The sequence below is a fragment of the Falco punctatus genome, assembly GCF_963210335.1.
Source record: "Falco punctatus genome assembly, chromosome: 9".
Lineage (NCBI taxonomy): Eukaryota > Metazoa > Chordata > Aves > Falconiformes > Falconidae > Falco > Falco punctatus.
In genome coordinates this window covers 19104741-19127994 of record NC_137589.1, presented here as the reverse complement: position 1 = coordinate 19127994, position 23254 = coordinate 19104741, and the positions used below count along the sequence as shown (strand labels likewise).

General features: G+C 45.3%; 1 protein-coding gene across 1 annotated transcript in view; it reads right to left on the bottom strand.

Annotated features, from left to right (window-relative positions):
• Nucleotides 1-1913: 1913 nt before the first annotated feature.
• Nucleotides 1914-23254, bottom strand: part of COL13A1 (collagen type XIII alpha 1 chain) — a 94587-nt gene continuing 73246 nt past the window's right edge. Inside the window, exons 35-46 of the mRNA XM_080401317.1 lie at nucleotides 22462-22560; nucleotides 21774-21827; nucleotides 20930-20971; nucleotides 20389-20415; nucleotides 18414-18494; nucleotides 15960-15995; nucleotides 13360-13413; nucleotides 13016-13069; nucleotides 12175-12210; nucleotides 7992-8078; nucleotides 3655-3693; nucleotides 1914-2750 (exon numbers count right to left, since the gene is read on the bottom strand). Coding sequence (XP_080257443.1) covers nucleotides 2748-2750; nucleotides 3655-3693; nucleotides 7992-8078; nucleotides 12175-12210; nucleotides 13016-13069; nucleotides 13360-13413; nucleotides 15960-15995; nucleotides 18414-18494; nucleotides 20389-20415; nucleotides 20930-20971; nucleotides 21774-21827; nucleotides 22462-22560 — 612 coding nt within the window. The 3' untranslated portion in view covers nucleotides 1914-2747. The remainder of the gene's footprint in view (nucleotides 2751-3654; nucleotides 3694-7991; nucleotides 8079-12174; nucleotides 12211-13015; nucleotides 13070-13359; nucleotides 13414-15959; nucleotides 15996-18413; nucleotides 18495-20388; nucleotides 20416-20929; nucleotides 20972-21773; nucleotides 21828-22461; nucleotides 22561-23254) is intronic.

Below are 23254 nucleotides of genomic sequence, written 5' to 3'. Positions count from 1 at the left end.
AGGTAATAAGGGTGAAAGCATGTGTTAATGCTCCGTGTGTGAGCATCTGTGTTTTGCTGGCAGAAAGCAGCTGAGTCCTAAGGAAGCTGTGACACCATGTCTTTTGTGGTTTTGCACTGGAGTAAGTCAGATGCATCACCACTGTAACAGTAGAATTACACTGAGTAGCCAGAAGTAAAGAAAATCAAGCCTCTTCTGCTCATACTAGCCCTCCTGTCCTGCCTCTTTACTGACACCAGTGAGGTACTTTCGAGAGTTCTGGCAATTGCATTTCAAGGCCCCCCTATGCCTCCGGCAAAAGCTTTCTCTCTCACAAATACATCAGTTGAAAACCAACCCAAGAAATAAGCCAGATACAGTATCATCTCAAGTTACCCTTTAGTAGCTGTGTCACGACAAGGCAACAGAGGATGCTTCAATCATTTTTAGATCACACAAACCCAAGCAAAGACAATCCCATGCAGTGCAATCACAAATAACAGTTACAAAACAAACCCACACAGACACCAAAGTGAACAGGGAGCATTGGCAGGTTTTTCTGAGGATCTGTAAGTTTCTAAGGATTAAACACAGCCAGCATTTTTAAAAGGGACCAAAGCACTGAAATTACCTACCTTGTGAGCCAAGCACTACAAGACCAGAGCAGAAATTCACTGCTGCTACTACTACTATAACCTCCCCAAACCAATGTGCCATCAGCATACCTGGTTGGGTCTTTAGTAACTATCTTGTGTTTAGCAGGTGTGCAATTAAAACACCAGAGTTGTGTGGCACTCGTTTAAATAAGTGGTGCTGTTCCAATTAGCTAAGCTTCACAGCTGCAAAGCCTTGTAACTGAGCTGGGTCTTATGTTAATGAGATAGATTGCTGAGAAAACAAACAAGGATTCCTCACTGCTCTGTAGTTCATTTTCTTTCTGTGTCATTTAAGCTCTAGTACCCCAAGCATCTCATGAAAACATCATGCATGGAAAAGTTTAATCCAAAGGACAATGTTGGCGTGAGAAGAAATAGTTGTAAATGCCATGAATTGGTTTAGGTTGAAAGTTTGCAAGGAGTTTACTAACTGCAAGAGCAATCTGAGTCAGCACCAGCCTGTGGGATGGGGGGGGCAAGGGACACGGGGGGGGGGGGGGTGGGGGGGGGGTGTGTAGAACCCTCGCTGTTTTTTGGATGAAGTCCAACCAATTTCTGAAAGGGTGAGGTGGCAAATGGATTGCAACAGTCGGGATGGGCTTGGTTCCTTGGGCAGTCCCTGGCAGGCCTTTTCCTATGCGTGCAAGAGAAGCGCATCTCCTACTCTGTCGTTTTACTCTGACAGTGCTAAAACACTGTATGGAACTGGTTGGAACCCCTCCTAATTAATAGTTTGTAAACAGATGAATGGTTGAGTATAGGGGTTGAACAGCTGCGTATAGGAAGTGGTTGTAGTGGTGACCACTTCAGCTGGCACAGCTGTAGCCAGGAGAAGGTGCTGCGAACACAGCCCATGATCCATACGTAGGGCACCGCAGGAGGGGGTGCTGGGCCCCGTCTGCAGCGGCACTGTTATGCCAAGAGCAGGGCTTCAGCAGGCCAGTCTAATGAACTGCCACTTTTGTTTCTCCTTCGGCATCTTTAAATACTGATAACTTCTCTCCACCCACTTCAAAACTTCTGGGTTGCAAACTGCCTTCCCCCCTTGCGTGAAGGACCAAGGAAAGTGGATGTGTTTTAGGGGAAAGATTTAGGCTTCCACTCCTTTGCTTATTTTCAAAGACAAGTATATTGTGATCTTCACTTTAGTCCTAGGGTATAATTTTTCTTGATGGGTAGTTTAGACTTGAGACCTTAATAAAGGTAGGTCAAGAAGGATAATTAAGATGTACATATGCAAATTAAGATGACACAGCAAATTTGAATGCAACCTTAACATTTTAAAAAGCCATGTGGATTGATTTCTTTAATACACATTCATTAAGATATCATCAAGGTATTCTGCTGTATGCAGTTTTAAATGAGGCTTTAATTAATTGTAACCTGCAGGCCTACAATTTAGACACGTTAGAATTTCTTGCTGACCAGGACTCGTTGCCATGAAGGTTGTTCTAGCTAAGTAACTGCTCGTGGGAGGTGCGAGAGACTAAGAGTTTCTCCTTGTACAAGCTAACTCCACAGCTCCTGGAGGAGGTGGTACCGTTCCTGCATGGCCCAGGAGCTGGCGGGAGGCCATGCTTGGCTGGCTGAATATGATCGAGAAACAGACCTTGTCTGATAACTATTAATCATGGAATCTCTACGCTCCCAGCATACAGTGGCTACTGCGAGGTTTTTCAGCAACACCTTAATTTAATCACAACAAAATTCTTAATGTTTCGCTTTAATAAAAAATACATAATAATTTGAAGTATTTTTGAACATTTCCAGCTTGAAAAATGAAAATTACCTTTGAATCTATACAGGGTAGTTCCTTTGGGCACTTTTAATACAATAATTTAGTAAGTTCCTATATTCATCATGTGTGCACAAATCTCATGTAAATATTACAGCTGTACTCCATGACAAAACAAGCATAATGCAGACAAAGAATTATACAGAGAACTGACAAACAGGGAAGAAGGAAGATCTAGTATTTTCTGTACAAAAAATATGCAGCTTTTTGATAATTTGTAAAAATGCATAACTTTTGGCATTTCAGAGAAGAACACTGTATAAAAATAAATATTCTATGTACAGTAACACACACAGGCCAGTCCAGGGTTAGATTCATCACTGCAAAAGAAAACATAAACGAGTGTTAGTGACAATTCACTAACAAATGTTAGTGACAGCTCAGGAGGGGAAAGGCCACTTCATGGGATAGAAGGACAGTGGGACAGTGTTAGGGAAGCTGGCTCTGGAGTCTCCAGGAGGAAAAGAAATGGTGCTGGATCTCAGCAGAGATCCTTTTCACTTCCCTGGGCAGGGAGGACGGGAGGTTCAATCCAGGCTGACTCTCTGCCTCCACTTTCTTCCTACCACTGTGGCTTAAGTACTTGGCATTAGCGCACGCAGCAGGTACGGAAGGTGGGCTAGACCCTGAGGAGTGGCAGAGGAGTCTGAGGGAACCTCAGAAGGGGACCCCTGAGGCAGCTGAACCATCAGAAGCAAAGGGAGGATAGAGGGGACAGGTACTTGCACCTTCCTTTCAGTGCTAGCCCCGAACTGAGCTAGCGAGCCCATTCCCTCCCGTTCTCTCGCGGCGGGAGCACTGCGGGGCCCGGTGCCGAAAGCCCGGCGGGGACATGCAGGAGCACAGAGCCGCAGCTCAGTCGTTCTGCTGAAAGCGAGCCATGACCCTCTGCCAGCTCCCACCAGCCTCCCGTGGCACCAGGGCTATCTGGGGCATGCCAGCTCCCAGCCTCTGCTGAGTCAACTAGCCAGAAATCTAATCTGTACGCAATTATTACTGCTCTTCAAGGCCAGGCAGCTCAAAGGACACAAATTATCTCCTTTTATCCCATAAATATACAAACAAGGAAGAGTTTTGCTTGCTGCTTTTCAGGGGTATGGTCCTGGAAATCCCATGCATGCCTCCACACCTCTTTTGCTTTTAGCCAGACTCGTTGACAAACATTAGCAGGACCTGTAGTACTGCCAGCTCGGCACGGTCACAACATTTCCAGGATTGTTTTACCTTATTCCAGCAGCCTTGAACTGGAAGGCCATCTTCTCCCTGAAAAAAAGACAGGTGAAATAGCAGTTTAGAACACAGAAAAAAGTTCAGAGATCGACAAAAGAAGGTGTGGGTTAAGTATTACAGCTGCAACAAACAGTCTGAACCAGGGCTGGAGGAATATTCCTGAAAGATATTCCTCACCCCTTTGGAGTGACCCAGACTACTGGCTGACATAACCAGTGTAGCTTGAAGCAAGGGCTGAGACTGAGGAGGGGGGTGGCCCGCAGGCTACGCAAGGAACTTAATGTACGTGAGGTCCATAGGCTCATCCTTGTTCTTCGCTGAGGAAGGTGGGAGCACAGGAGGTCCCATTCAGCCAGAAAAATACCGCAGGCAGATGGCAGTGAGTGGAAAGCACGAGATGGCTGGTCTGTGTCCTCAGGCTTGACTCTGTAACGCTGAGGTTGTAAGCAAACCCCAGAGGCAGCAATAATCTTGGGTCCTGATGAGGGTCTGGAAAAAACTCCCTTTCCTTTCTGCCCTGTTTTTTAAAGGGTTTGCTTTATCATGTGAGAGATTGCCCAGCTGTCCCCTCCTGCCTCTGAGGAAATCCTGCCTCAGGAAAATTAGAAAGGCAAGTGGCTAGGCAGACCCTGTGCTGGTGGAGGATGTCTCAGCTGACTCCCTGAGGGGGAGCTTTTGCCTCAATAAAGTCAGTTGAGGTTTCCGCGAGAATTCCCCGGCACTTCTATAACCCTGACGTCTTGGGCTACACATCCCAAAATGGGAGTGTCATTTTTAATTTTGTTTAAATTTTAGTAATGTTGAAGAAGGTTCGCTACTTTAAGGGTTGTACTACTAAAAGACTGAGACTATATGGCTGGGAAATGCTTTTGTGAATTACTGCCATTACTTTCATCTCAGTGCAGCCCAATTTGATGTGAGAATACATGATCAGGTGCTCTTCAGCAGGAGATGAAGTCAGATGTAAGGAGATACACCTCTGACTTAAGAAGTCAAATACTTCTGCTGTGTGTCTGTGTCAGATTTGTGGGCTATTGCTGTTCCTCAGGAGAACTCAAGACCAGGGAGTGAAATTGTACAACGCACAGTGTAGGCACGTTTCTGTAGTCAAATGACCCAGTTCTCACTTCTTCAAGTACTGCGTGAGAAATCTGCAGTGCATGTCATCCCATTTGAGAAGGGGAAAGGAAAAAAAAAACCAAACAGAAAAGCAAATGCACAGTAGTATATTGAGAAATAAACTATTTAAAGGACATGCACTTTCAAGGGACCAATGAACTGAATGTTGCCATGATGCTACAACCATATTGCTTTTCAAACACATTTTTTTGGACTGTGGTCTCCTTGTGCTATTTCCTTCCCCCCATTGTGTGGAAATACTAAATTGCAGGTTAATTACTGGGTAAATTGTGGCGTTCCCATTGGTACACTGGTGGTGGTAGGAATGACTGGTGTAGTGCATTGCAGGAGGAGATAGGAAGTTAGGTGTATGAAGGAATGGGAGGCCAGGGAGTTACAGCTTACGGATCAAAGGAAGACCAGGGTCACAAGGAAGTGTTTGTTGCAGGCGACTTTGCTGAGAACGGAAATGCGACATGCTTATTAGTACCAAGTATCTCCTTCCACATATCTCAGATGGGTAAAGCATTAGTTCACAGCCTCCGTGGGTTACACACATGAATGTGTCAGCTGGATGCTAAGCTTTTAACCTAGTTGGATCAAAAAACATGCTTATTCACGTTCCCAAGCTAGCTTGCATGCCAGAACACTATATATAAAAAAATAACGGCATCTGTATTTCATCAGATTTTTTGGCAAGTTTCCCTTAATAAAAATAGGGATGAAAAGAAGTATACATTCTAACATGGCCATGCAGGGTAAATCCCAACTGAGAGGAGAGACAAGAAAAGAAGTCTGCCAGGGCACTGCTAGAATCTTTGCACCTGTGAAATTAGGTGCCTTGTTCAGCTCACTCCATAGAAACCTGGCTGTTTTCAGTGCAAGGCAGAACACATGGCTCAGTGTTTTTTCACCATTGTGGACTGCTCTGGGAAGGTGTGATTTCACCTGTGGGACTGGCAGAAGAGTTTCTTTCTATTACCTGACATTTATGGGGCAGCAACTGAGACTTTACAAGCGGTTACTGTTGCAGTTGCTGCCCTAAAGGGACACTGGCAGCACCCAAAGGAGGGAATGTTGGAAGGAAGACAGTTAGCTCTTCACAAAGGTCAAATGCTAAAGGCTTTTAATGACAATTTCAGGGCTAGTTTGCTCAGGAGACTAAGAAAACCTCCCAAACTAAATGTAGCTTTTTTCTTTGGCATTTTTCCACCTATTTGAACTGATTGATATCCCATCCCTTGTAAATGGCATCAAACATCTTTAAGTAAGCATAAAGCTTGGAATGACCATGCTCGGGCAAATCTAGTCATGTCAAACAGGGGCTAGAAGGTCAGGGAAGTACAAGTTTCAAAGTATTACAGAGTTGTTGAGACTGCTGTAGGGAGCAAAAACTTCCCGATTGCCGCATCTCCAGAAAATCTCAGAATGAATTAATAGATCAGTGATGTTTAATGGGATACTTAGAAATCAGTTGAGATTAAGCATTACTGAATACCCCTGTCCTACAGTAGTTGGGTTAGATGAGGCACTAATACAATAATCATCCTTTAATACTTGAATAAGGTGGATATTGGGAAACAGGCGATTCCAAATTCAAGTTTCTTGGATGCTATGGGTACCGTTTGTACTTCTGGGGAGAGTCACAAATAGGAACTATCTAGCAGGAATCAAGCATCCAGTTAATACATTTCACACGGGCTCGCTAACAGGGTAACTCTCTTTTTTCAGTCATGTTAATGTACAGGGTGATTGAGGTAATACCAAGCAGCGTCAGGCTGTGCTAGCCACGTACAAGCTCTTAGAGTTAATGAAGGACATGAGCATTAGAGCTCCTTGCTAGAAAGCCAAGGCAGTGCAGAGGCAGGTCTTCATACGTTAGTCTACTGAAAGCTGTCAGTTTGCAGGCAAAGGAAGAATTAAAGCAGCTGTAAATAAATCCTCATTCCCACTGCGTTTTCCCTCGTGCCACAAAGTAATGCTGGCAGCAGCTGTGAGTCTCAGCGTGAAGGGAAGGGCCTGTTTCCGACAACAGCAGCATGAGGAAGGTGGGATGGAGATAGGTAAGGAAGGAATTGCCAGGTGTTTCTAGGGCATGCATCTATTTGAAAGTATCAGAAAATAACAACCAAGATAGAAAAAGCAAACGAGCATGCAGGAAAGGGAAGGTACGCCATACCAATGGGCATGGGGCATCCAGGCCGTCCAGCCCAGGTAACCCCGGCTCACCCTTCTCGCCTTTAAAACCTCGGAGACCCTGTTTATGAAATCAACCACTATCGTTATTTCAGTTATTGCCCGTTACCTCCATGTCACGGGAGGAGAGGCCGAGTCCCCCACTGGGATTATCACAGGGCACTCTGCTGCATACCCATCATACAAATGGCCCGTGTTTCCCGTCTTAGTTTTGCCTGTGTAATCAGTAGTAGCAGTTTCCTTTCTGTTGTCTGCAAGTCAGGAGAGACTTCTCTGAGCTAAATCTGAGAAGGACGAGAATGGTGTTTCCTCTGTCCTGAAATCATCCGTTCTTCCTATCCTCACTAGGAAACTCAGCAGCTGGATTTCTGGATGGATGATCCACAAGTACTCTGGGATTTATGGCAGTACTGCAGATTTTTGGCAGTTTGCCGCAGTGTATGAGTTTGGATGAAAATGTACACAAATTCCTATATTTATTCATTTGTCTACATTTATAGACAGTATCTTTTGACAGAAACATATCCCTTACAAAATAAGTGAGATTTGTTTTCCCTCTGGGTAATGCAGCTCGAGTGCCCTGTGTTGCTCTCAGGCGATCACATCAGCTGGCTGTTATTCCAAGGCAAGAAAAATAGCATTCAGGTTTTGCCATTACGTAGACATGATGACATTAAACACCTCCAGAGAAGAGCCACAGCCAGCAGCAGAGGAGACACAGGGCTCTATCCACAAAGGAGAAAGCCCTGGGCTCCCAGCACATGGGACACCCCATGTACCCCAAACCTTTGTGAGCTCCGGAAGAGGAAGGAATATAACCATGGTCACTCAACAGCCTGATTGCTCAAAGGACCAGCGGTTCCCCATCATGATGGCAGCTTTGCCATTGATAGCAGTGGGAACCAGGCTGGGCCTCACCTGAGTGTTGTACTTTTGCAAGACCATTATTTATGTTTTCCTTCTTTCTTCCCCATCAACAAATCTTAAAACAATACATTTGATGAAACAGAACATACCAACGGACAGGGTGCATCTAATCCAGGCGCTCCTTGGTCTCCCTTATCCCCTTTAGACCCTCTAGAGCCTTTCTTGCCCCTCTCCCCCTGTAAATAATAGTTTAGTCCAAGAAAAAAAGAATACACAAAAGCTTTAGGATCATCCATTTCAAACAAATGTCAGCGATAGTTTTAAAAAAGGATAAACATTTAGGAAACATTTGAAAAGAAGAGAAATCTCCCTTTGAGACATTGAGTGGAAAACAACATATGGAGCTACTAACCATTACTTAGCTGCATAAACACATGGGCCATTGCTAAAGTCCCACACTGGTAGACTGTAAGGGCTCTGCATCAAAGGGATTACTGGCGCCTCTGAACTTTATGGGCAGGCCTGCAAGGAGCACTACTCCTCCTCCATCAGCACCATCACTACGAGATGACTTCTCTGGACTTCCTACACATTCAGTACGGTATACATTTGGAGAGAGGCACCCACTGAGAACTGGCTGACCCTAGACACACAGGGTCCCTCCTCTGCCACAGGAACTCTAGGGAAGCATCTAGGTGCCTGGTGCCTCCGATGACCAGACCTGCAGCAGACCCCAGGCAGCCTCTCCTGCTGTGGTAGGAAGGCACTGCTGGCACAGATGCCCTCTGTTGATTGTACTTTTCTCACCACTCTGAATTCTCATTCTCAAAAAAATTCTCACTCATGGGAAAAGGTTAAACTGTTTAATGAACACTGCTTGCCACCATGAGTTGCTAGCATTTCCTTAAAAGCTGGGGTTTTTTTGTTTTGTTTTGTTTTTTTGTAGGGGGATGGGGTGTGTGAAGGGGGGATTTAGGGATTTTGAGAGGTTTTTAATTTATTTTTTTAAGATGTACAATTACTTCTACATCTCACAGCAGCAAAGCTTTAACTTGAATGAGCGTGTTTGCCCGAATCTTACAGTCATTTGTGCACTGGGGTGCGTCAACAATGCTAAATAGAGAAGAGCCAGAGAATGAAGCATGTACTCGGCCCGGACAATCTGCACAGCCTGCTTGTCATTTGGGGCGCTCTGAGTAGTGCTCCCCCAGACAAACCTGTTAGACAAGGGGCTGACTAGCCCTAAGCAGCACAGCCACGGGGCAGCGGCTGCCCCTGGCCCTCTACTCTGGCAGCACAGACGTACCCCAGGGCGGTATGATTCTTACAGCGGTTCGATACTGCAATTTTTCCACAGGCTCCATGTTGAGTTACCCCAGAGCCAGGGCAGAGAGGAAACAATTTAACAAATCATAACCAAAAAGGAGGCCTACTCTCTTGAGGAGGGGCAGCATTAGGTCAATGAAAGCCAGCCACGCCACGAATGGGGCTGGTGGAATGCCTAGATGCCCTGTTGGCTCTCCTTACCCAGGGAGGATACATCCCTCCTGTAGCCGGTCAGCCAAGGCAGGGCATAGCATGGGTGTTTGCCAGTTTTCTCTATACCAAATCTTTCTGTACAACAGAGGAAATTCTCACAGCTGCTAAGCATAAAACAGGAAAAGGAGTTTTTGCACAGGGAGTTGCATTTAGGGTCCTTGTGGGGAGTGTTAAAGGAATTAAGGGATAAAATCAGACAGCACAGGTTGCTGTTTCTTCTTAGTAAAAAAAAATAAAAAGAAAATGTTAAACCCAAAGCTGGCAAGAGAAATGGATGGGAGAGGAGAGGTAATGAGAAGTCACCCAGAACCAAGCACTGGAACAGAGAGGATAATCCAGGAAAATGAGGCATGGGTTGCTCTGGAGGAAGGAGGAAGGAACCAGGAAGAAAGGCAGAAGAGGAGGCAGGGATAAAGGGGACAAAGGTGGACCTGTAGGAGTGAGGAAGACGCACATACACACAGGAAAAAAAACACAGGCATTAAAATAACAGTGAAAAGATCAGCCTGGTAGCAAAAATCAGGGTTTACACTTTTTCAGCTGGGTTACTTGAAAGGCCATCTGTTCCCATTGCTACCTAGTGCCACAATACTCTCTCTACCTGTCCCCAGGTTAAGCTATGCTGACCTCCCACTCAAAAAAGGGCAGCAGAAGCATTTCTGGGATTTCAAACCACTGCTCTGCGTCAAGTAATAGAAAGGATTTTGGCAAAGTATTTGGGAGCTTAACAAAGTGGATCCTAATTTTTAATGTGCTCAGCACTGAAAACCTTCACACTGAAGCGCTGTGCTTACTGCTGCTGTCTGAAAGGAAGAGCTGCATTTCAAATGGACACATCTCCCACCTCCACAGAGGCCAGTGTTGTATCCCAGCCCCTGTGGAACAGGTCAGAAGTGGGGTGTTGCCTTCTCTTTTTGACTTCACAGCTTTCTTCTTGTTCATTTGCAAGTCTCCTGACTGAACTGCTGCTATAGTTTTGCCAGCAGTTGGGAGAGACTGTCCCACACTTTTGAGGAGGTTCTGGTGTGGAAGCCATGTGTCCCACTGTAGGGGAGACCTGGTGTTTAGGCTGCAGAGCAAATCCTGGGGAACCAGCACTGTGTCCAGTTCTGCTAAATGGTACTTGTCAGATCTCTCTGATGATTTCAAAGGGATGGAGGCATTCAGACAAAACAGCAGTGTAAAGGGGACTCACCAAAACCATGCTGTTTAGCTCTAAGCAGTAGTGACCTGCTCACAATTTTTGAAGAGGGGAAGCCCCTGTACAAGGACTCAGTGGGAAAAGTGGTATTTTCTAGGATACTACCTGCAAAGATATTGCCCTTGCCCTTTTACAGTCTCACACTTCTCATTTCAAAATATTGGCTACAGTGATGCAAAGTGCATGCATGCTTCAAGGGGCCAACAAAACTTCCCAGTCATGCTTTCCAATTCATCGTCTACAAGGAAGTGCAGTTTCTCTCATTTTTCCTTTGTTTTCATGTGAAAGCTCAGTGAAAGCCTATCTACAGCTAATAAAGGATCCTTCTTTTAAAGGAGATGCCCAGTTTTACAACCAACTGAAAAAGTCTAGGAATTCTGTTAAAGTATTTTTTGTTTAGAAGCCACACAAACAAAATAAAACACATCTTAGTGAAGGGGAAGTTAAGAAGCAAAGCCAGAAATGCAGTGATTAAAAAAGGGGAGAACTTCAGAGCTCCCATGAAACGTGGACCTTTCTCCCCTAGTTTAAGATGCCAGTTGGCTACTGCTTTCCAAAATTGCCCATTCTGTGCAGAGTAAGGTCAGAAATACATTGCAGATAAAGGACAGAGAACACTCACTATTGTATCAAAAGCAAATTCATATAATGAAATCACCACACAGGCACATGCACTGTAAAACTTTACATTTTCAGATAAACTTAGGTGATACCAGAGTCTTACGAAGAGAATGTATGTGCGAGTACATGCATAAAGACATACAAATGTGTACTATGTTGAACTACTCGACATATTTATAAAACTGTAATTTTACAAAGTCTAATCCAGAAGACATTTATATTTCTAACTATAAATTATATTCAACTATAGCTCTCAACTGTTTTTATCAAAAAGTTTCAGAGCCTTAACAGGCAAGAAATTCCTTACATTGTGGAAAACCTGACGAAAAAGCAAGGATTTTCTCAACATGCACTTTTTAGTAACGTTTATTTTTCTGTAACACAGGTGGTATGACAGAAAAGCAGCCATTCATGTTATTGGTTTTGACCCAAATCTTCACCATCACATCCATTCAGGACAATGCCTGAGGAGGCTTCGTGTCTGATTCTTTAAGATAGGTGAATTTAATTTATTTTTTCCAAATTTCCATCTGCCAAATTCTCCGGAGGATCATTTGCTAGAGGGCAACCTTCTTTTTCATGTTTCAGAGGGAATTTAGAAGTAACGTAATAAGATTTGCTGGCTCACCTCAGTTAATTCTTATGGGAATCGCTACACACACCAGTAAATAGATACTCAGGATTTCCTAAAGCATATCATGTTAGCCTAACTCTACTACACCTGAAGTCCCATGCTTCAGTGAGAGGAGAGCTGTGACAGCAATGAACACATTAGAAAATCCCTCCTATAGTTTTCATTTATACAAGCTACAGGTATCACCTGCTAAAATACAAGTTTGTAAAGTTACTTATATGAAGGTCAAGCAGGCAGAATTACATGCTAGCTACTTAAGGTTGCTCAGGAGTTAACCGGTCTTTCACTGTGTGAAGACATTAGTAACTAAATGCAAGAAGTTTGCCTGGTAACTTACCCGGATACCTTTGTCACCAGGTAGACCTTGTAAACCCTGAAATACATCAACACAAAAAGAAATATTTTAAAATAAGTGGGCCCCTTTGTATTCCCACTCAAAAAGAAGAATGTGTGCCCAGTTGTTTGCTTTTACCATTTGTACCAATTGCTGTATGGTTAAAAAAAAAAAAACAAAAACCACAACCAAAACAAAAAAACCCGACAAAAAAAATTCCAGCAGACAACCTCCTTTTCACCTCCATTAGACCATCCAGGTTGTAACACCACTTCTACTACTCTAAGGGTTCTTCAGATAAAATACAAACTAGCTCAGAGAATGCAGCCCCTGAAAAAACCAGCAAACACAACAAAGCAGCTCCATGATTACATAACACTACAGTTCCAACACTGGCCCCGTTTTGCAAAAAATAGTCCTAAACAGTGGAAGTAACCTCACTGAAGGCAGCTTTTGTCACTGCAATGACAAGACAGGCCCTCTCAGACAGGTGGGAGGCAGGCATCCAAGCTGTGGAAAGGGAAACAGAGCAGATGTGCTCAAAAGCAGCTCTTTGGGCTAAGATAACATGTCCTGGGAGTCCTGTGCAGCTTCTTTTGGCAGTTTGAGGACCAAGGCGAATTAGTTTGCCTTCAGCTTCATCCTTCTCGTTCTGAATAATTGCTCTGAAGCTACCAAGCTCTTTCTGTTGCTCTCATAGTGTACATAGGTTTGCAACTTTGGTTTTTTATCACCTAACCTAGCTGAAACTGCAAATGCTGTATTACAGCAGCACCTTAAGCTATCAACCACAGCAAGGGAAGAGGCACTGTAGGTAAAAAATCCCTGGTACTTCCATACTTACAGGAAGCCCTGCTGGCCCCATTGGTCCGACAGCTCCAGGATCTCCTTTACTGCCCTGAAATGAAGACAAGAGAGTAGAAAGTCTTACATTCCTATTCAGTACAAACAGGCAGCACAGCAGTGCCTATAACAGCACTATAGAAGAAAAGTAAAGGACCCCTTTCAAAGCACCTGAAAACCCTGAGGATGAGATACTCAAAATTCAAAGAGGCCCAGCTGAGGGTCTTACATGCACGAGGAGAGAGCGGTTCCAGCTCTAGAAAAATGTAGAGCTTCACCATCACAGAGACTTGCGGTATCTTCAAAGAAATTACAGAGCATTGGTCAGTTCTGAAGAAAACTCACCCTTTCTCCTTTTGGTCCTGCTGGTCCCGAAACCCCAATTGGTCCTGGAGTACCCTGTAGTTGTAGGAAGGAAAACACATCAGGATATTTTTATTCCAGGGCCTCATTAAAGGCAGGAGACACTGCTGCTCCTTTAGGAAAAAGCACAGCTGGGAAGGACAGTCTGGTGGTGGAAGGCATCTGTGCTAGATGTGCTACAGCTTTCAGTGTTGGTGGCGATGGATTTGAAGTAGCTGTTACAGGCAATTTGAAGAACATGGGAACTACTGTTACATTAGATCACACCAGCACCATTTTACAAAGCCTTATTTTTAATTTTGAAGCTCTCTCTTGACAATTGTTACAGCAGGCATTGCTACCAGTTCCACAGGAGGAATTTTTTTTCTCTCTAGTTTTCTATCAGACAAGGCTGAAAGCTGTAGCAGAATAAAGGTCATTTAGATATATGATAATAAATTTTTTCTTTTTCTTTATTTCCTTATTTTCTCTCCCCCGCCCCCCCCACCCCGAAGTCAGTTGAGTTGAGCAAAAATGAAAGAGGTCTGTTACTTGGTGGCAGGCAGCCAGTCAATCATGCAAGTTTAAAAACAACATGCTGCAGAGGTGAATGCAGATGTGTACCTACACAGATGCAAATGAAGGGCTATCATTCAGTCCCAGTCCCTCTGTTCCCTTTTTGCCATTTATGTCACTCCACCAGGCTCCCAATCATGCTAACAGGAAAACACAGTCTTTTTGCCAACCCTCTGACACAGGGGCCATCTCCCACTAGCATACCAAACTTACTTCCCAGTGCTGCTGAGACTTGCTTGGGCTTTGGGAAATTAACCGAAGATTATCTTTAATGCCGGCAACAGAGCAGTTAGGCAATAGTCCTTCTGGCTAAGAACTTTCAATTCAGCATAGACTCCTTGAACTTGTTGTGGAGTATTCCCACTGGAAGGTCTCTTACAACTCTCCCAGACCACATTCTACCGTCTAGATAAAGGATAGCTTTCTGATCTGCGGTGTGCAGTACGCCCACCTAACTACATAGTATAGACAGGTGTTTACCTTCCTAACCCTGTATCACATGCTTTTAGATCAGCAAGAACTTTGCTAACCGTGTAGGTATCGAGCCACAATTCCTTCATGGAATCTCGACGAAAGGACACCTTTGAGGCTCATTACCTGCCTTCTAGGAAGACCAAAGGAAGACGCTTCCAGAACAGGGACACCTTTCTACAGCCTTATGGAAAAGGTCTTGCACTTTTTAGTGTGAGCTTGTAATCCTTAGGCACTAAAGTAACCCCTCCAAAGTGAGCAGGATGACTCATGTGGATCAGGAGAGCTTTTCAGACAAGTTAAGATCTGCAGAATGTAAGCGGAGAGGTAGCTCGTGCAACACAACTTCAGTGTAGTGAAGGAAGTGAGAAAATCAGGTTCTCCCTAGGATCATGCACAGGAGTTCACATCACAGAAATCTTAATTGCCTGCACATATGCATTATTTTAAGATCATTGAGATCTCGCCACTACATTTATAAAGTTAAATCTACAGTTTCCCAAAACAAGTGACTATATAAGCTGCCATTCAGATTCTGTTCAGAAGTTAGAGCAGCTGAATTATTTCCAGTTATGCTGAGGAGGAGAAATTGCTTTTTGTTTTTAAATAGTCAAATGGATTGTACACGAGCTATGTGTGATTTCCCAAGAGGGATTAAAAAATATTCGGCCCTTTAACAGCCAAGAATAGCATTCTGTTACCCAACAACAGCAGAATGGCTTGCAGAACCAGGTTAGCATTACTTGTCTCATTCTGAATTTGACAGACTGAGAAACTTGGGCACAAGGAGTTTGTTTCCTTCACGTCTCACAGTGAGTTAGCAGCAAGAAGTGGGGCTCTTGCATCTTCCCGCTCCACTGTTAGATGTTGCTGCCTCTCAGAGGTATATATTAAACTGGAACACACCCCACCACTGGCACCCCCAGGCAGCTGGGACTAAGCAAAGCGTGTGCCGAGTTGCTGAAGTTGCATGGCATTCTGCCGCTGAGAGGCGAAGGGCTAGTCCTGCTTGCAGGCGGCCTTTTAGATGCAACTTCTTGCGGTGAGCTGCTTACCAGGCTATGGAGAGGTACCTGTAAGCATACCTGCAACTCACAGCCATGCAGCCTGAAGTGCCATGTGTGAAAACAAAGCACAAAGCTTTTTGCTCACAGGACAAGACACACAGTCATTATTATGCCTAAGGCAAAACTGAAGAACAACTGTCCCTACAAGATGGCAAGCAAGGCTACCGTGGAGAAAGACAGGATGGAGACCCCTCACAATAAAGAGGACAGGGGAACAGAGCGACATGGAACCATGCAGAGGTTTCATTCATCTTGTTATTGAGATAAAGTGGAACAAGTAGCCTGTGATCCCAGGATCCAGACAGACTGTAGTATCAAAAAAGACAAGCATGTGACAGCACTTCTCAGTCTGAGTTTAACCCCCCTCCCAAGCCTGCTTTGGGAGAAAAGAAGGTTATTCCTGGCGTAAACGAGACTCTGGTGGAAGAGACGAGACAAATCACGATACTGGGGAGGAGGAACGTAGGGTAATGGAGAAATGGAACTCACCGGTGGTCCAGGCCTGCCGTCTAAACCTGAAGCACCCTGAACAGACGGGGGAGGGTTAACAAAAACAAGGCAAGAGGAGAGGGGAGGAGGGTGAGGGGGAAAGGAGAGGGGAGGGGAGAGGTGAGTGAAGCAGTGACTTGAGACAAACATATGCTTGCAATAAACAAAAATTAAGATCTCAAGGACAGGTGATGGTACTTACAGGCAAACCAACAAAAACATAGAAACACTGAATACATATAATGTTGACCTGCAACTTTTAGATCCCTTTGAGAATGCAAATTTCCCTCTCTATGTGCCACCAAGAAAACCCCTGAGGAAGAAGCTGTTCTGTGACAGGTGATGAAAAGGACAATGTGACAGTGGAGTTGAAACTTGCATTGCCTTTGCAGCAGACTAGGCAACACAGATGAGACACAAGGCTCAGAGGACCAGAGGCCTGTGGTTACAGAGGCATTTACAAGCAGTACAGAGCCATCAGTCCTACCAAGAAACCCAAGTCCTGTAGGACTTCCACGCTTAGCTCCAGGATTGCTCCACTCTACGTCCAATTGTTTGGAAGCTTTTAAAACAGGTGGCTCATCTTCCTGTGTCACCAGTGCAGATTTTCACCAGATGAAGATTATGTGGCACTTTTCTGAACACTTGGCTCTTGCCCTGAATTTCCTCATCCATAAAACTTAAGAGTGGCTCTGCCCAAGGCCCATCTAGCCCAGTGTCTTGTCTCTTGACAGTGGCTAGGAGACACTCAGCTTATTGGCCATAGGGAGAAGCCCAAGGCGACTGCAATCAGTGCTGAAATGTGCTGAAATTCTGGCATGATGTCAAGTCCTAAGTAACACATGAAAAGGCAGCAGATCCAGCTGTGGGATTTTACAGAGTCTGTCTTTGAAATATTTCAGTACCTGTTTGACACTGCATTTAGTGTGACAGGCTGAAAACACACTGGATTGGGCATGGAAAAGCTCAGGAAGAGACTTAGGCAGCTCTGAGGAGGGATACAAGATCCACAGTATCTCGCTGATCTTATTAACGGCTCACTAATCTGTGCTCCCTCATTGGCCAGCAGATATTGTTGATCCAAACACAAAACATTTCTAAGAGGATGCTTCTGAGCTGGTCTTCCCATCTCCACAGCTCAGGAAGAGTGATGCAAAGAGCTAAGGGACTTTGGTTTCTCATGGGGCTCACTGCTGTAGGAAAACCAGGTAGCATGTTCCCTGCCACGCTTGTCAGGATAATTGCTGGGGCATCTTCTGCTCAGACTGTCATAAAAGCCTGTCCCCTGTCCCAATACCCCACAGATACCCCACTGAGGGAATAACCATTTACACAGAAAGCTTCCATTTGCATTTCTCAGGGCAAAATGGGGACTGGGTTTTTCCTCCTCTCTGCTTCGCTGAGGCACGATCTTCTGCATTTGAGCCTTCCAGAAGTGTGGCTTTCTCCCCCCTTGCTCTTCACAGAGCCACAGTGAATACATACATGATGAGGTCGCTTGAGAGCCTAGCTACATGCGATGCACCCAGGCCCTAGAAGGTAACTGCTATATAGCACAATAAAAGGAGGAAAACGTTTTACAAACAAGGACACGCACATTTCAGTAGGGACAAGGGATCTGGGTGATCAAACACAGGCCAACAAAGTCACACAGTACACAAGATGCGCTTTGCGGTGCTTGTTTCCAGGCAGTGTGTTCAGCAAAGGGAGAGGGCGTACTCTGCCGCTGGTGCTTTTTATGAGGAGAGAACTTGGGGGCTGCAGAGCAACTGGGTAGAACTAGTTACCACTAATTCATTATCATCTGTCAGCTCAGACAGCAGGAGAAGAGGCTTTTTACATTGTGAGCTTAAAGCTTCACAACGTCTTCAGGTTTGTATCTCTAAAGCTACTGTAATTTCTTTATCATTCTGCCAATTCCCCCTTGCTAAGCTAAGCAGTGCACTAACACTAGTCTGATGTGGCTGAGTTCACATATAGCAGGGAACACAGCAAGCTTCTACCATGTCAGGGGAAGCATTGATTCCACTGCAGAAGTGAGAGGAAAGTATCGGCTAGCGAAGAAGCTGACTCCATTCAGAAGCACAAAGCTTTGTACAAAGTTTGGCCCAGGTGACAAACAGCTGGAAAAGTGTTTTCTTTTTCACGTCTTTTTGACTTCTGTTTCTGGTCTTGTGAAGTGCGAAGAACCCACAGGAAACCTATTGCTTGTTTTTCCCAATCCTGCCAGAAGCAGGAAGAATTAAAGTGATCAAGGACCTATTTGACAGATCTAAAAGATAAAGGTTCTGTACAGAAATAGAGGCTTTAAGTTTAAAAAGCAAAGGCACAGTTATTTATAGATCATCTCTGACTTTACGTGTTAAATCCCTGTGTGCGTCTCCTATTGAGGGATCTTTTTACAGCTGATATAAGTTTGGCTCATAAAGTGCTGCTTGCTTCCTGGATACTTACGGGTAATCCCAGTGGCCCTCTGTCTCCTTTTTCACCCTGGGCACCCTTCTCTCCTTTCAGTCCATCAATCCCTGCTTCCCCCTAAAGGAAGGATGAAGCAGAAAATAAACCCACCATAACACCACTTATATAACAAACATTCCTCCTTTCAGAGAGCGAAGCAGCAAAAAGAATACAAGAGGCAGCAGAGTAATGCTTTAGCCCGAGTCTCAGCCCAGTGGAGAAAATCAGTACCAGCCAGACAACCTCTGTGTAAGCACCTCTTTTAAGTCAATGGCAGTAAAAGGACATTCAGGCCCAGTGCTTAAAGACGGCCAAAGGGGAGCTGAGCTCACTTCTGCGTTGCTTTCCACGCTATTGCAGGGAATGGCAGGTTAATGTAAGTAACTAGAAGTAGTCTGATAGGGTGGGTTTACATTTTAAGATGTGGATCCACTGGAAGTGAATGACAAGCGTCTATAAGCTTTGAAAAAAAAATCATACCGAAATAAATTTTGGAAACACTTTTGTAAATTAAAAGGCATCGATTTCAACATTTGGCAAAAAATAATTTCATCATTTTTTTCCAACTATATTTTTTAAATTCTGTATTATAAACTATAAAGCAATATTAAACAAGATACTCCTTTTTCATAAATTCAAAATGCAACCCAAAGATCCTGCTCCCCTCCTTCCCCTCCCCCTTCTTGTTCATAAGGCATTTTAAAACATTATCGTGGTTGCATTTTGAAACAGCAGTGTCAGAAGAACCGTGTTTGCACAGTAACAGTAAGCCTGCTTGCTGTACTCCTACCACCGTAAGACAACACATTGCTGGCTCACTCTGCCAGCGCTCCGGTTTCGATACAGCCGTGCATCACTGCTCTACACCAGCATTTGGCTTGAGCACATGCCTGGAAGAGTTACTTATTTCTGACATGTCTGCAAAGGGTGTGAAATGCTCTTCTTTCCCACTACTGAAAGCCTCATTACAAAAAGGCTTATTATGGGTTGCAGGGATGGAACAAAAATTTCCACACTCAGGACATCTCGTTGCACCTGCTGATTAAGTCTACACAGATCCTCTGTTCAAGGAGGAACTGGTGCAGTACTGCCCCTGCCTACACTCCAGTCTGTGCTGCGCCAGACTCACCTGCGTTTGTTTGGCACATACCCCAAAGACAACTGCATCTGTGGAAGTTTCCTAGACACTGGATAGCAGTGGCTAGTGAGGTACAGACAAGCAAGACAGATAACTATCTGTAATCAACACTTGGAGAAAAGATGAATCAGGATAAACATACCATCCCCTTTAGCACTCAAATAGCGCTGGTAGCCAACTACTGAGCGTAACCAGAAGAATTAAGACACTTTCTGTATTTTCCAATCTTTGCCAAGAATGTCAGAGGAAAAAGACCGCTCTCTACTGTCATTTGTCATATGTACTGACATACAGACATGTCTCATACTGAACATTTCTACTCAAATATTTTTTCATCTCAGTACTTTTTTACAGCAGGCAGACCAATGGTGCATGCTGAGCATAAACACACATAGATGGAGATTAGAAAGCTCCTCATCACCAAGAGCAGTGAAGTTCTTGAGTGGCTTTACAACAGAATTCACAGGGTATAGAACCTGGCTAATTTTAAGCTAGAGCTCAGTTACTTAGGATTGTATGACAGGCTGTTCATCCCACTGTACATACCTTCACCCTTCAGACAAAGATTTCAACTATGTTCTCATGGGAAGATTTCCAAGGGCTGGTGACTCCCCACTTCTCTGAGTGAAAACTGGAGGGAATGACCAGTTTTCTGGGTCCTAAAGTGAGAGCTGCTAATCAATTTTTTTTCAAGAAAATACCCAGAAGGATCTGTCCTCTTACCACGATGGAAGAAAAGCATCACTTGATAGCTAGGAAGTTGATACTGAAGGGAATTCTTGCACCTGGGACAATTCTCTTAAAATTTCAGGATGTAGTGTTTTACAGCCTTACCTTCGGTCCTGGGAGGCCCTGAAGACCCTGTATTTGGGATGAGAGACAAGATATGAGTAATGTTTAAGGATGTGCTTTAAAATCCAGGTTTCCCAGTTCAGTGTGCAGTATAGAGTTTTCCCTTTCTGTCACAATGACGGCACAAATGCTGAGCCTGAAAGCCTCTTTATTTGTCCAAAGGGCACTTCATGTACTGTTCTCATCTGGTAATGAGGAGACTCTTGCCAAGGACAACCTGGCTTGGGCCAGGCTTGCTATTAAGACCTTTTCTGCAGTTGATCCCTTTAATCCCATCCATCCCGTCTTGCTGCTGTCTTCCCTTTCATCTCAGACTAACATAACGTTGTCCCTCTACCTACCCAGCCCATCACAGCTCTGACCTACCCTGGGGAGGTGGTTTTTGAAGTGATACTAATCACGTCCCTGTTTCAGTGCTCCGGTGTTTGTGGCTCTTTTCTCTGCCCAGAATCTTCCCCAGCCACTTCGCGCTCTATCCTTATTCCCAGTGCCTTGCTTCTCAGGTGAATCACTCAATACTTACTGAAGGTCCTGGTGGGCCTTGGGGACCAGGGGGGCCAGATATCTAGAAAGCAATGCAAGAGAAGTCGCTGTCATAATCTGCTGCCCTCAGAGGGGAACTGCTGACAGGGGAGACAGGGCACAGGGTGCAGCAGAGCCTTACCAGGCTTGGAAACCTGGACTCCCCCTAAGGACCGAGTGCAGAAGTGGCAACAACCCAGGACAGAGTAGCTGAGAAGCAGCAGCAGGACTCTGGGGAGGGTTATGCCGCAGTTGAGGATATTTAGAAGGAGGGAAAACAGTGAGTTTTTTCCAGAAAAAGATCCACTTCCACTACCACCATTCCTGCAAGGAGGCTCAAGGCCAACAGCTAGCAGCTGTTTCAAAAGATAGGAAAGAAGGTGGCTGTCTCCACACATACAGAAGTATATTGGATAGCCTGTGGGACTCCTTGCTGCAGGGCATTACAAAAGCTAGGGGTGATCTTTGAGGGGAGAGCAGGCAAAAATCAAGAATCAAAATCTATTGAAATATGTATGTAGAAACATGTGAGTATTGTTCAGGAAATCCATTCACCACAAATGCCAAGGAAAATATTTGTCATGCTTTCTACAATCTTCTAGTCTTCCCCAGGCCTTCATTATCAATTGCTTGTTGTGAGATAGATTGTTCTTGTGTAAGGGAAAAAGTAGGGCATCGGGGGCTAGAGGTGGCTGGCAATTCATTCGCACAAGATGAAACTTGCTGTCCTCAGTGAAGGGTGTGTCATAAGACAGTGGGACGTGCTGGTTGCCAGTAGCACTGCTGCCAAGTCATGCCTCCCCAACTGCTGAGGTTGCAGAAGGAAAATGGGAAAGGTAACGTACCGATTCTCCCGGATTTCCTTTGTCTCCACGCTCCCCAGGCTCACCCTTCTCTCCCTGCACACAATAACAGACCCTGTCACAACCAGGTGCAGTCTGGGGCCTCACTGCATCAGAAGCCACCTGTGAACCACCCACCCGTATGCTGGCAAGCAGCAGTTCCCCAAAGGAGGAGATGGAACACACCATATCTTCCACAAACAGCTCACTTGCAGCTCTCCTGCACCTCTGCTTCCCGAGGAGACACCCTACAAAGAGGGAAACCTCCAGGGGCGGTACCTCGTGGCTGTGCAAGGGGAGTGCCACAGGGCTTTGCTTGCCTTTCCCCAACAGCAGCCTGACACCTCTCTGCTGCACTACAGCCCCTAAGGGAGGGGCTATGGCAAGCAGGTTGACAACAGAGTCGTGCTGCCAGCAAACTGGGCGTCTCAGCTGACAGAGCCGTGCAGGGGCTGTGGGCAGCCACCAGAGCCAGCGCCTCCAGACTGCAACGGGAGCAGACACCCAGCCAGACCCCTGCCAGTCGCTGGAGACCTGATGGACATTCAGTGACACCTAAGCCCCTAACTAAGGGGTAGGGGTTGAGGCTCCTGAGATACTCAGCACTTTGGGAAATGAAGCCTTGTGCATTGCTCTGCGCCGTTTTCTCTTTGCCAAGCAGGAAAGAGCAGCCTGCCTTTTTCATTCTTACTGTCAATCCTGGAAGTCCAATGGGACCCGGCAATCCTGGTGGTCCTGGCACCCCTTGGTCACCTCGTTCACCCTTCTCTCCAGTGGGGCCATCAAGACCCTATGGATCAAGAACGATTTGTGGATTCTTTGCAAAGCTAAGTCAGGCAGACACACAAGACATAACTGCAAGAGCTGAGACTGGCTCTGGTTGCCGCAAGAACACACTGAAAACCTCAGACAACCATCTGGTGCCCTGGGAAATGCAGGGCTTCACTAGTATTGAAACTGGACATGCAAATGCCTGAACGTCCTCCTCTCATCGTGGACGTGCCAGTGCCCAGAGTGGGGATGGGGTACTGCTTTCCTGCCTCCACGTTCTGCTCATGGTTGTGCGGTTTCTTGGAGTTCACGCTAGAAATCACTCCCCAATAGCCAGTTGTGACAACAAGAGTTTTACCCTAGTAATCTTGTAGAGACAGAAGCTTCCTGCATAAAATCCTCTCAACTAGTGCTGGGGACACAGGAGTTGTGACAGTCTGTAGCTGGGAGACTGGGTACTCTGCCCCAGTTAGTGGCAGGGATATAAGGGGTTACCCCAAGCAGTTGCCTTCCTAGGAGGGCATGCATGTTGGTACCTCAGCCTTCTCACTCATGGTCAGGCCTGCTTGTTTACAGTGGTTTTTCAGTTTAAGCAATACACCAGGCAGCAAGCTGAGGAAGTGACACAGCGCCCAGAGAACAGGGCAGGTAGCTGGGGACAGCCACTTCAGCAAGCCAGGGAGCCAAGACATCACTTCCATATTGGCACGCTT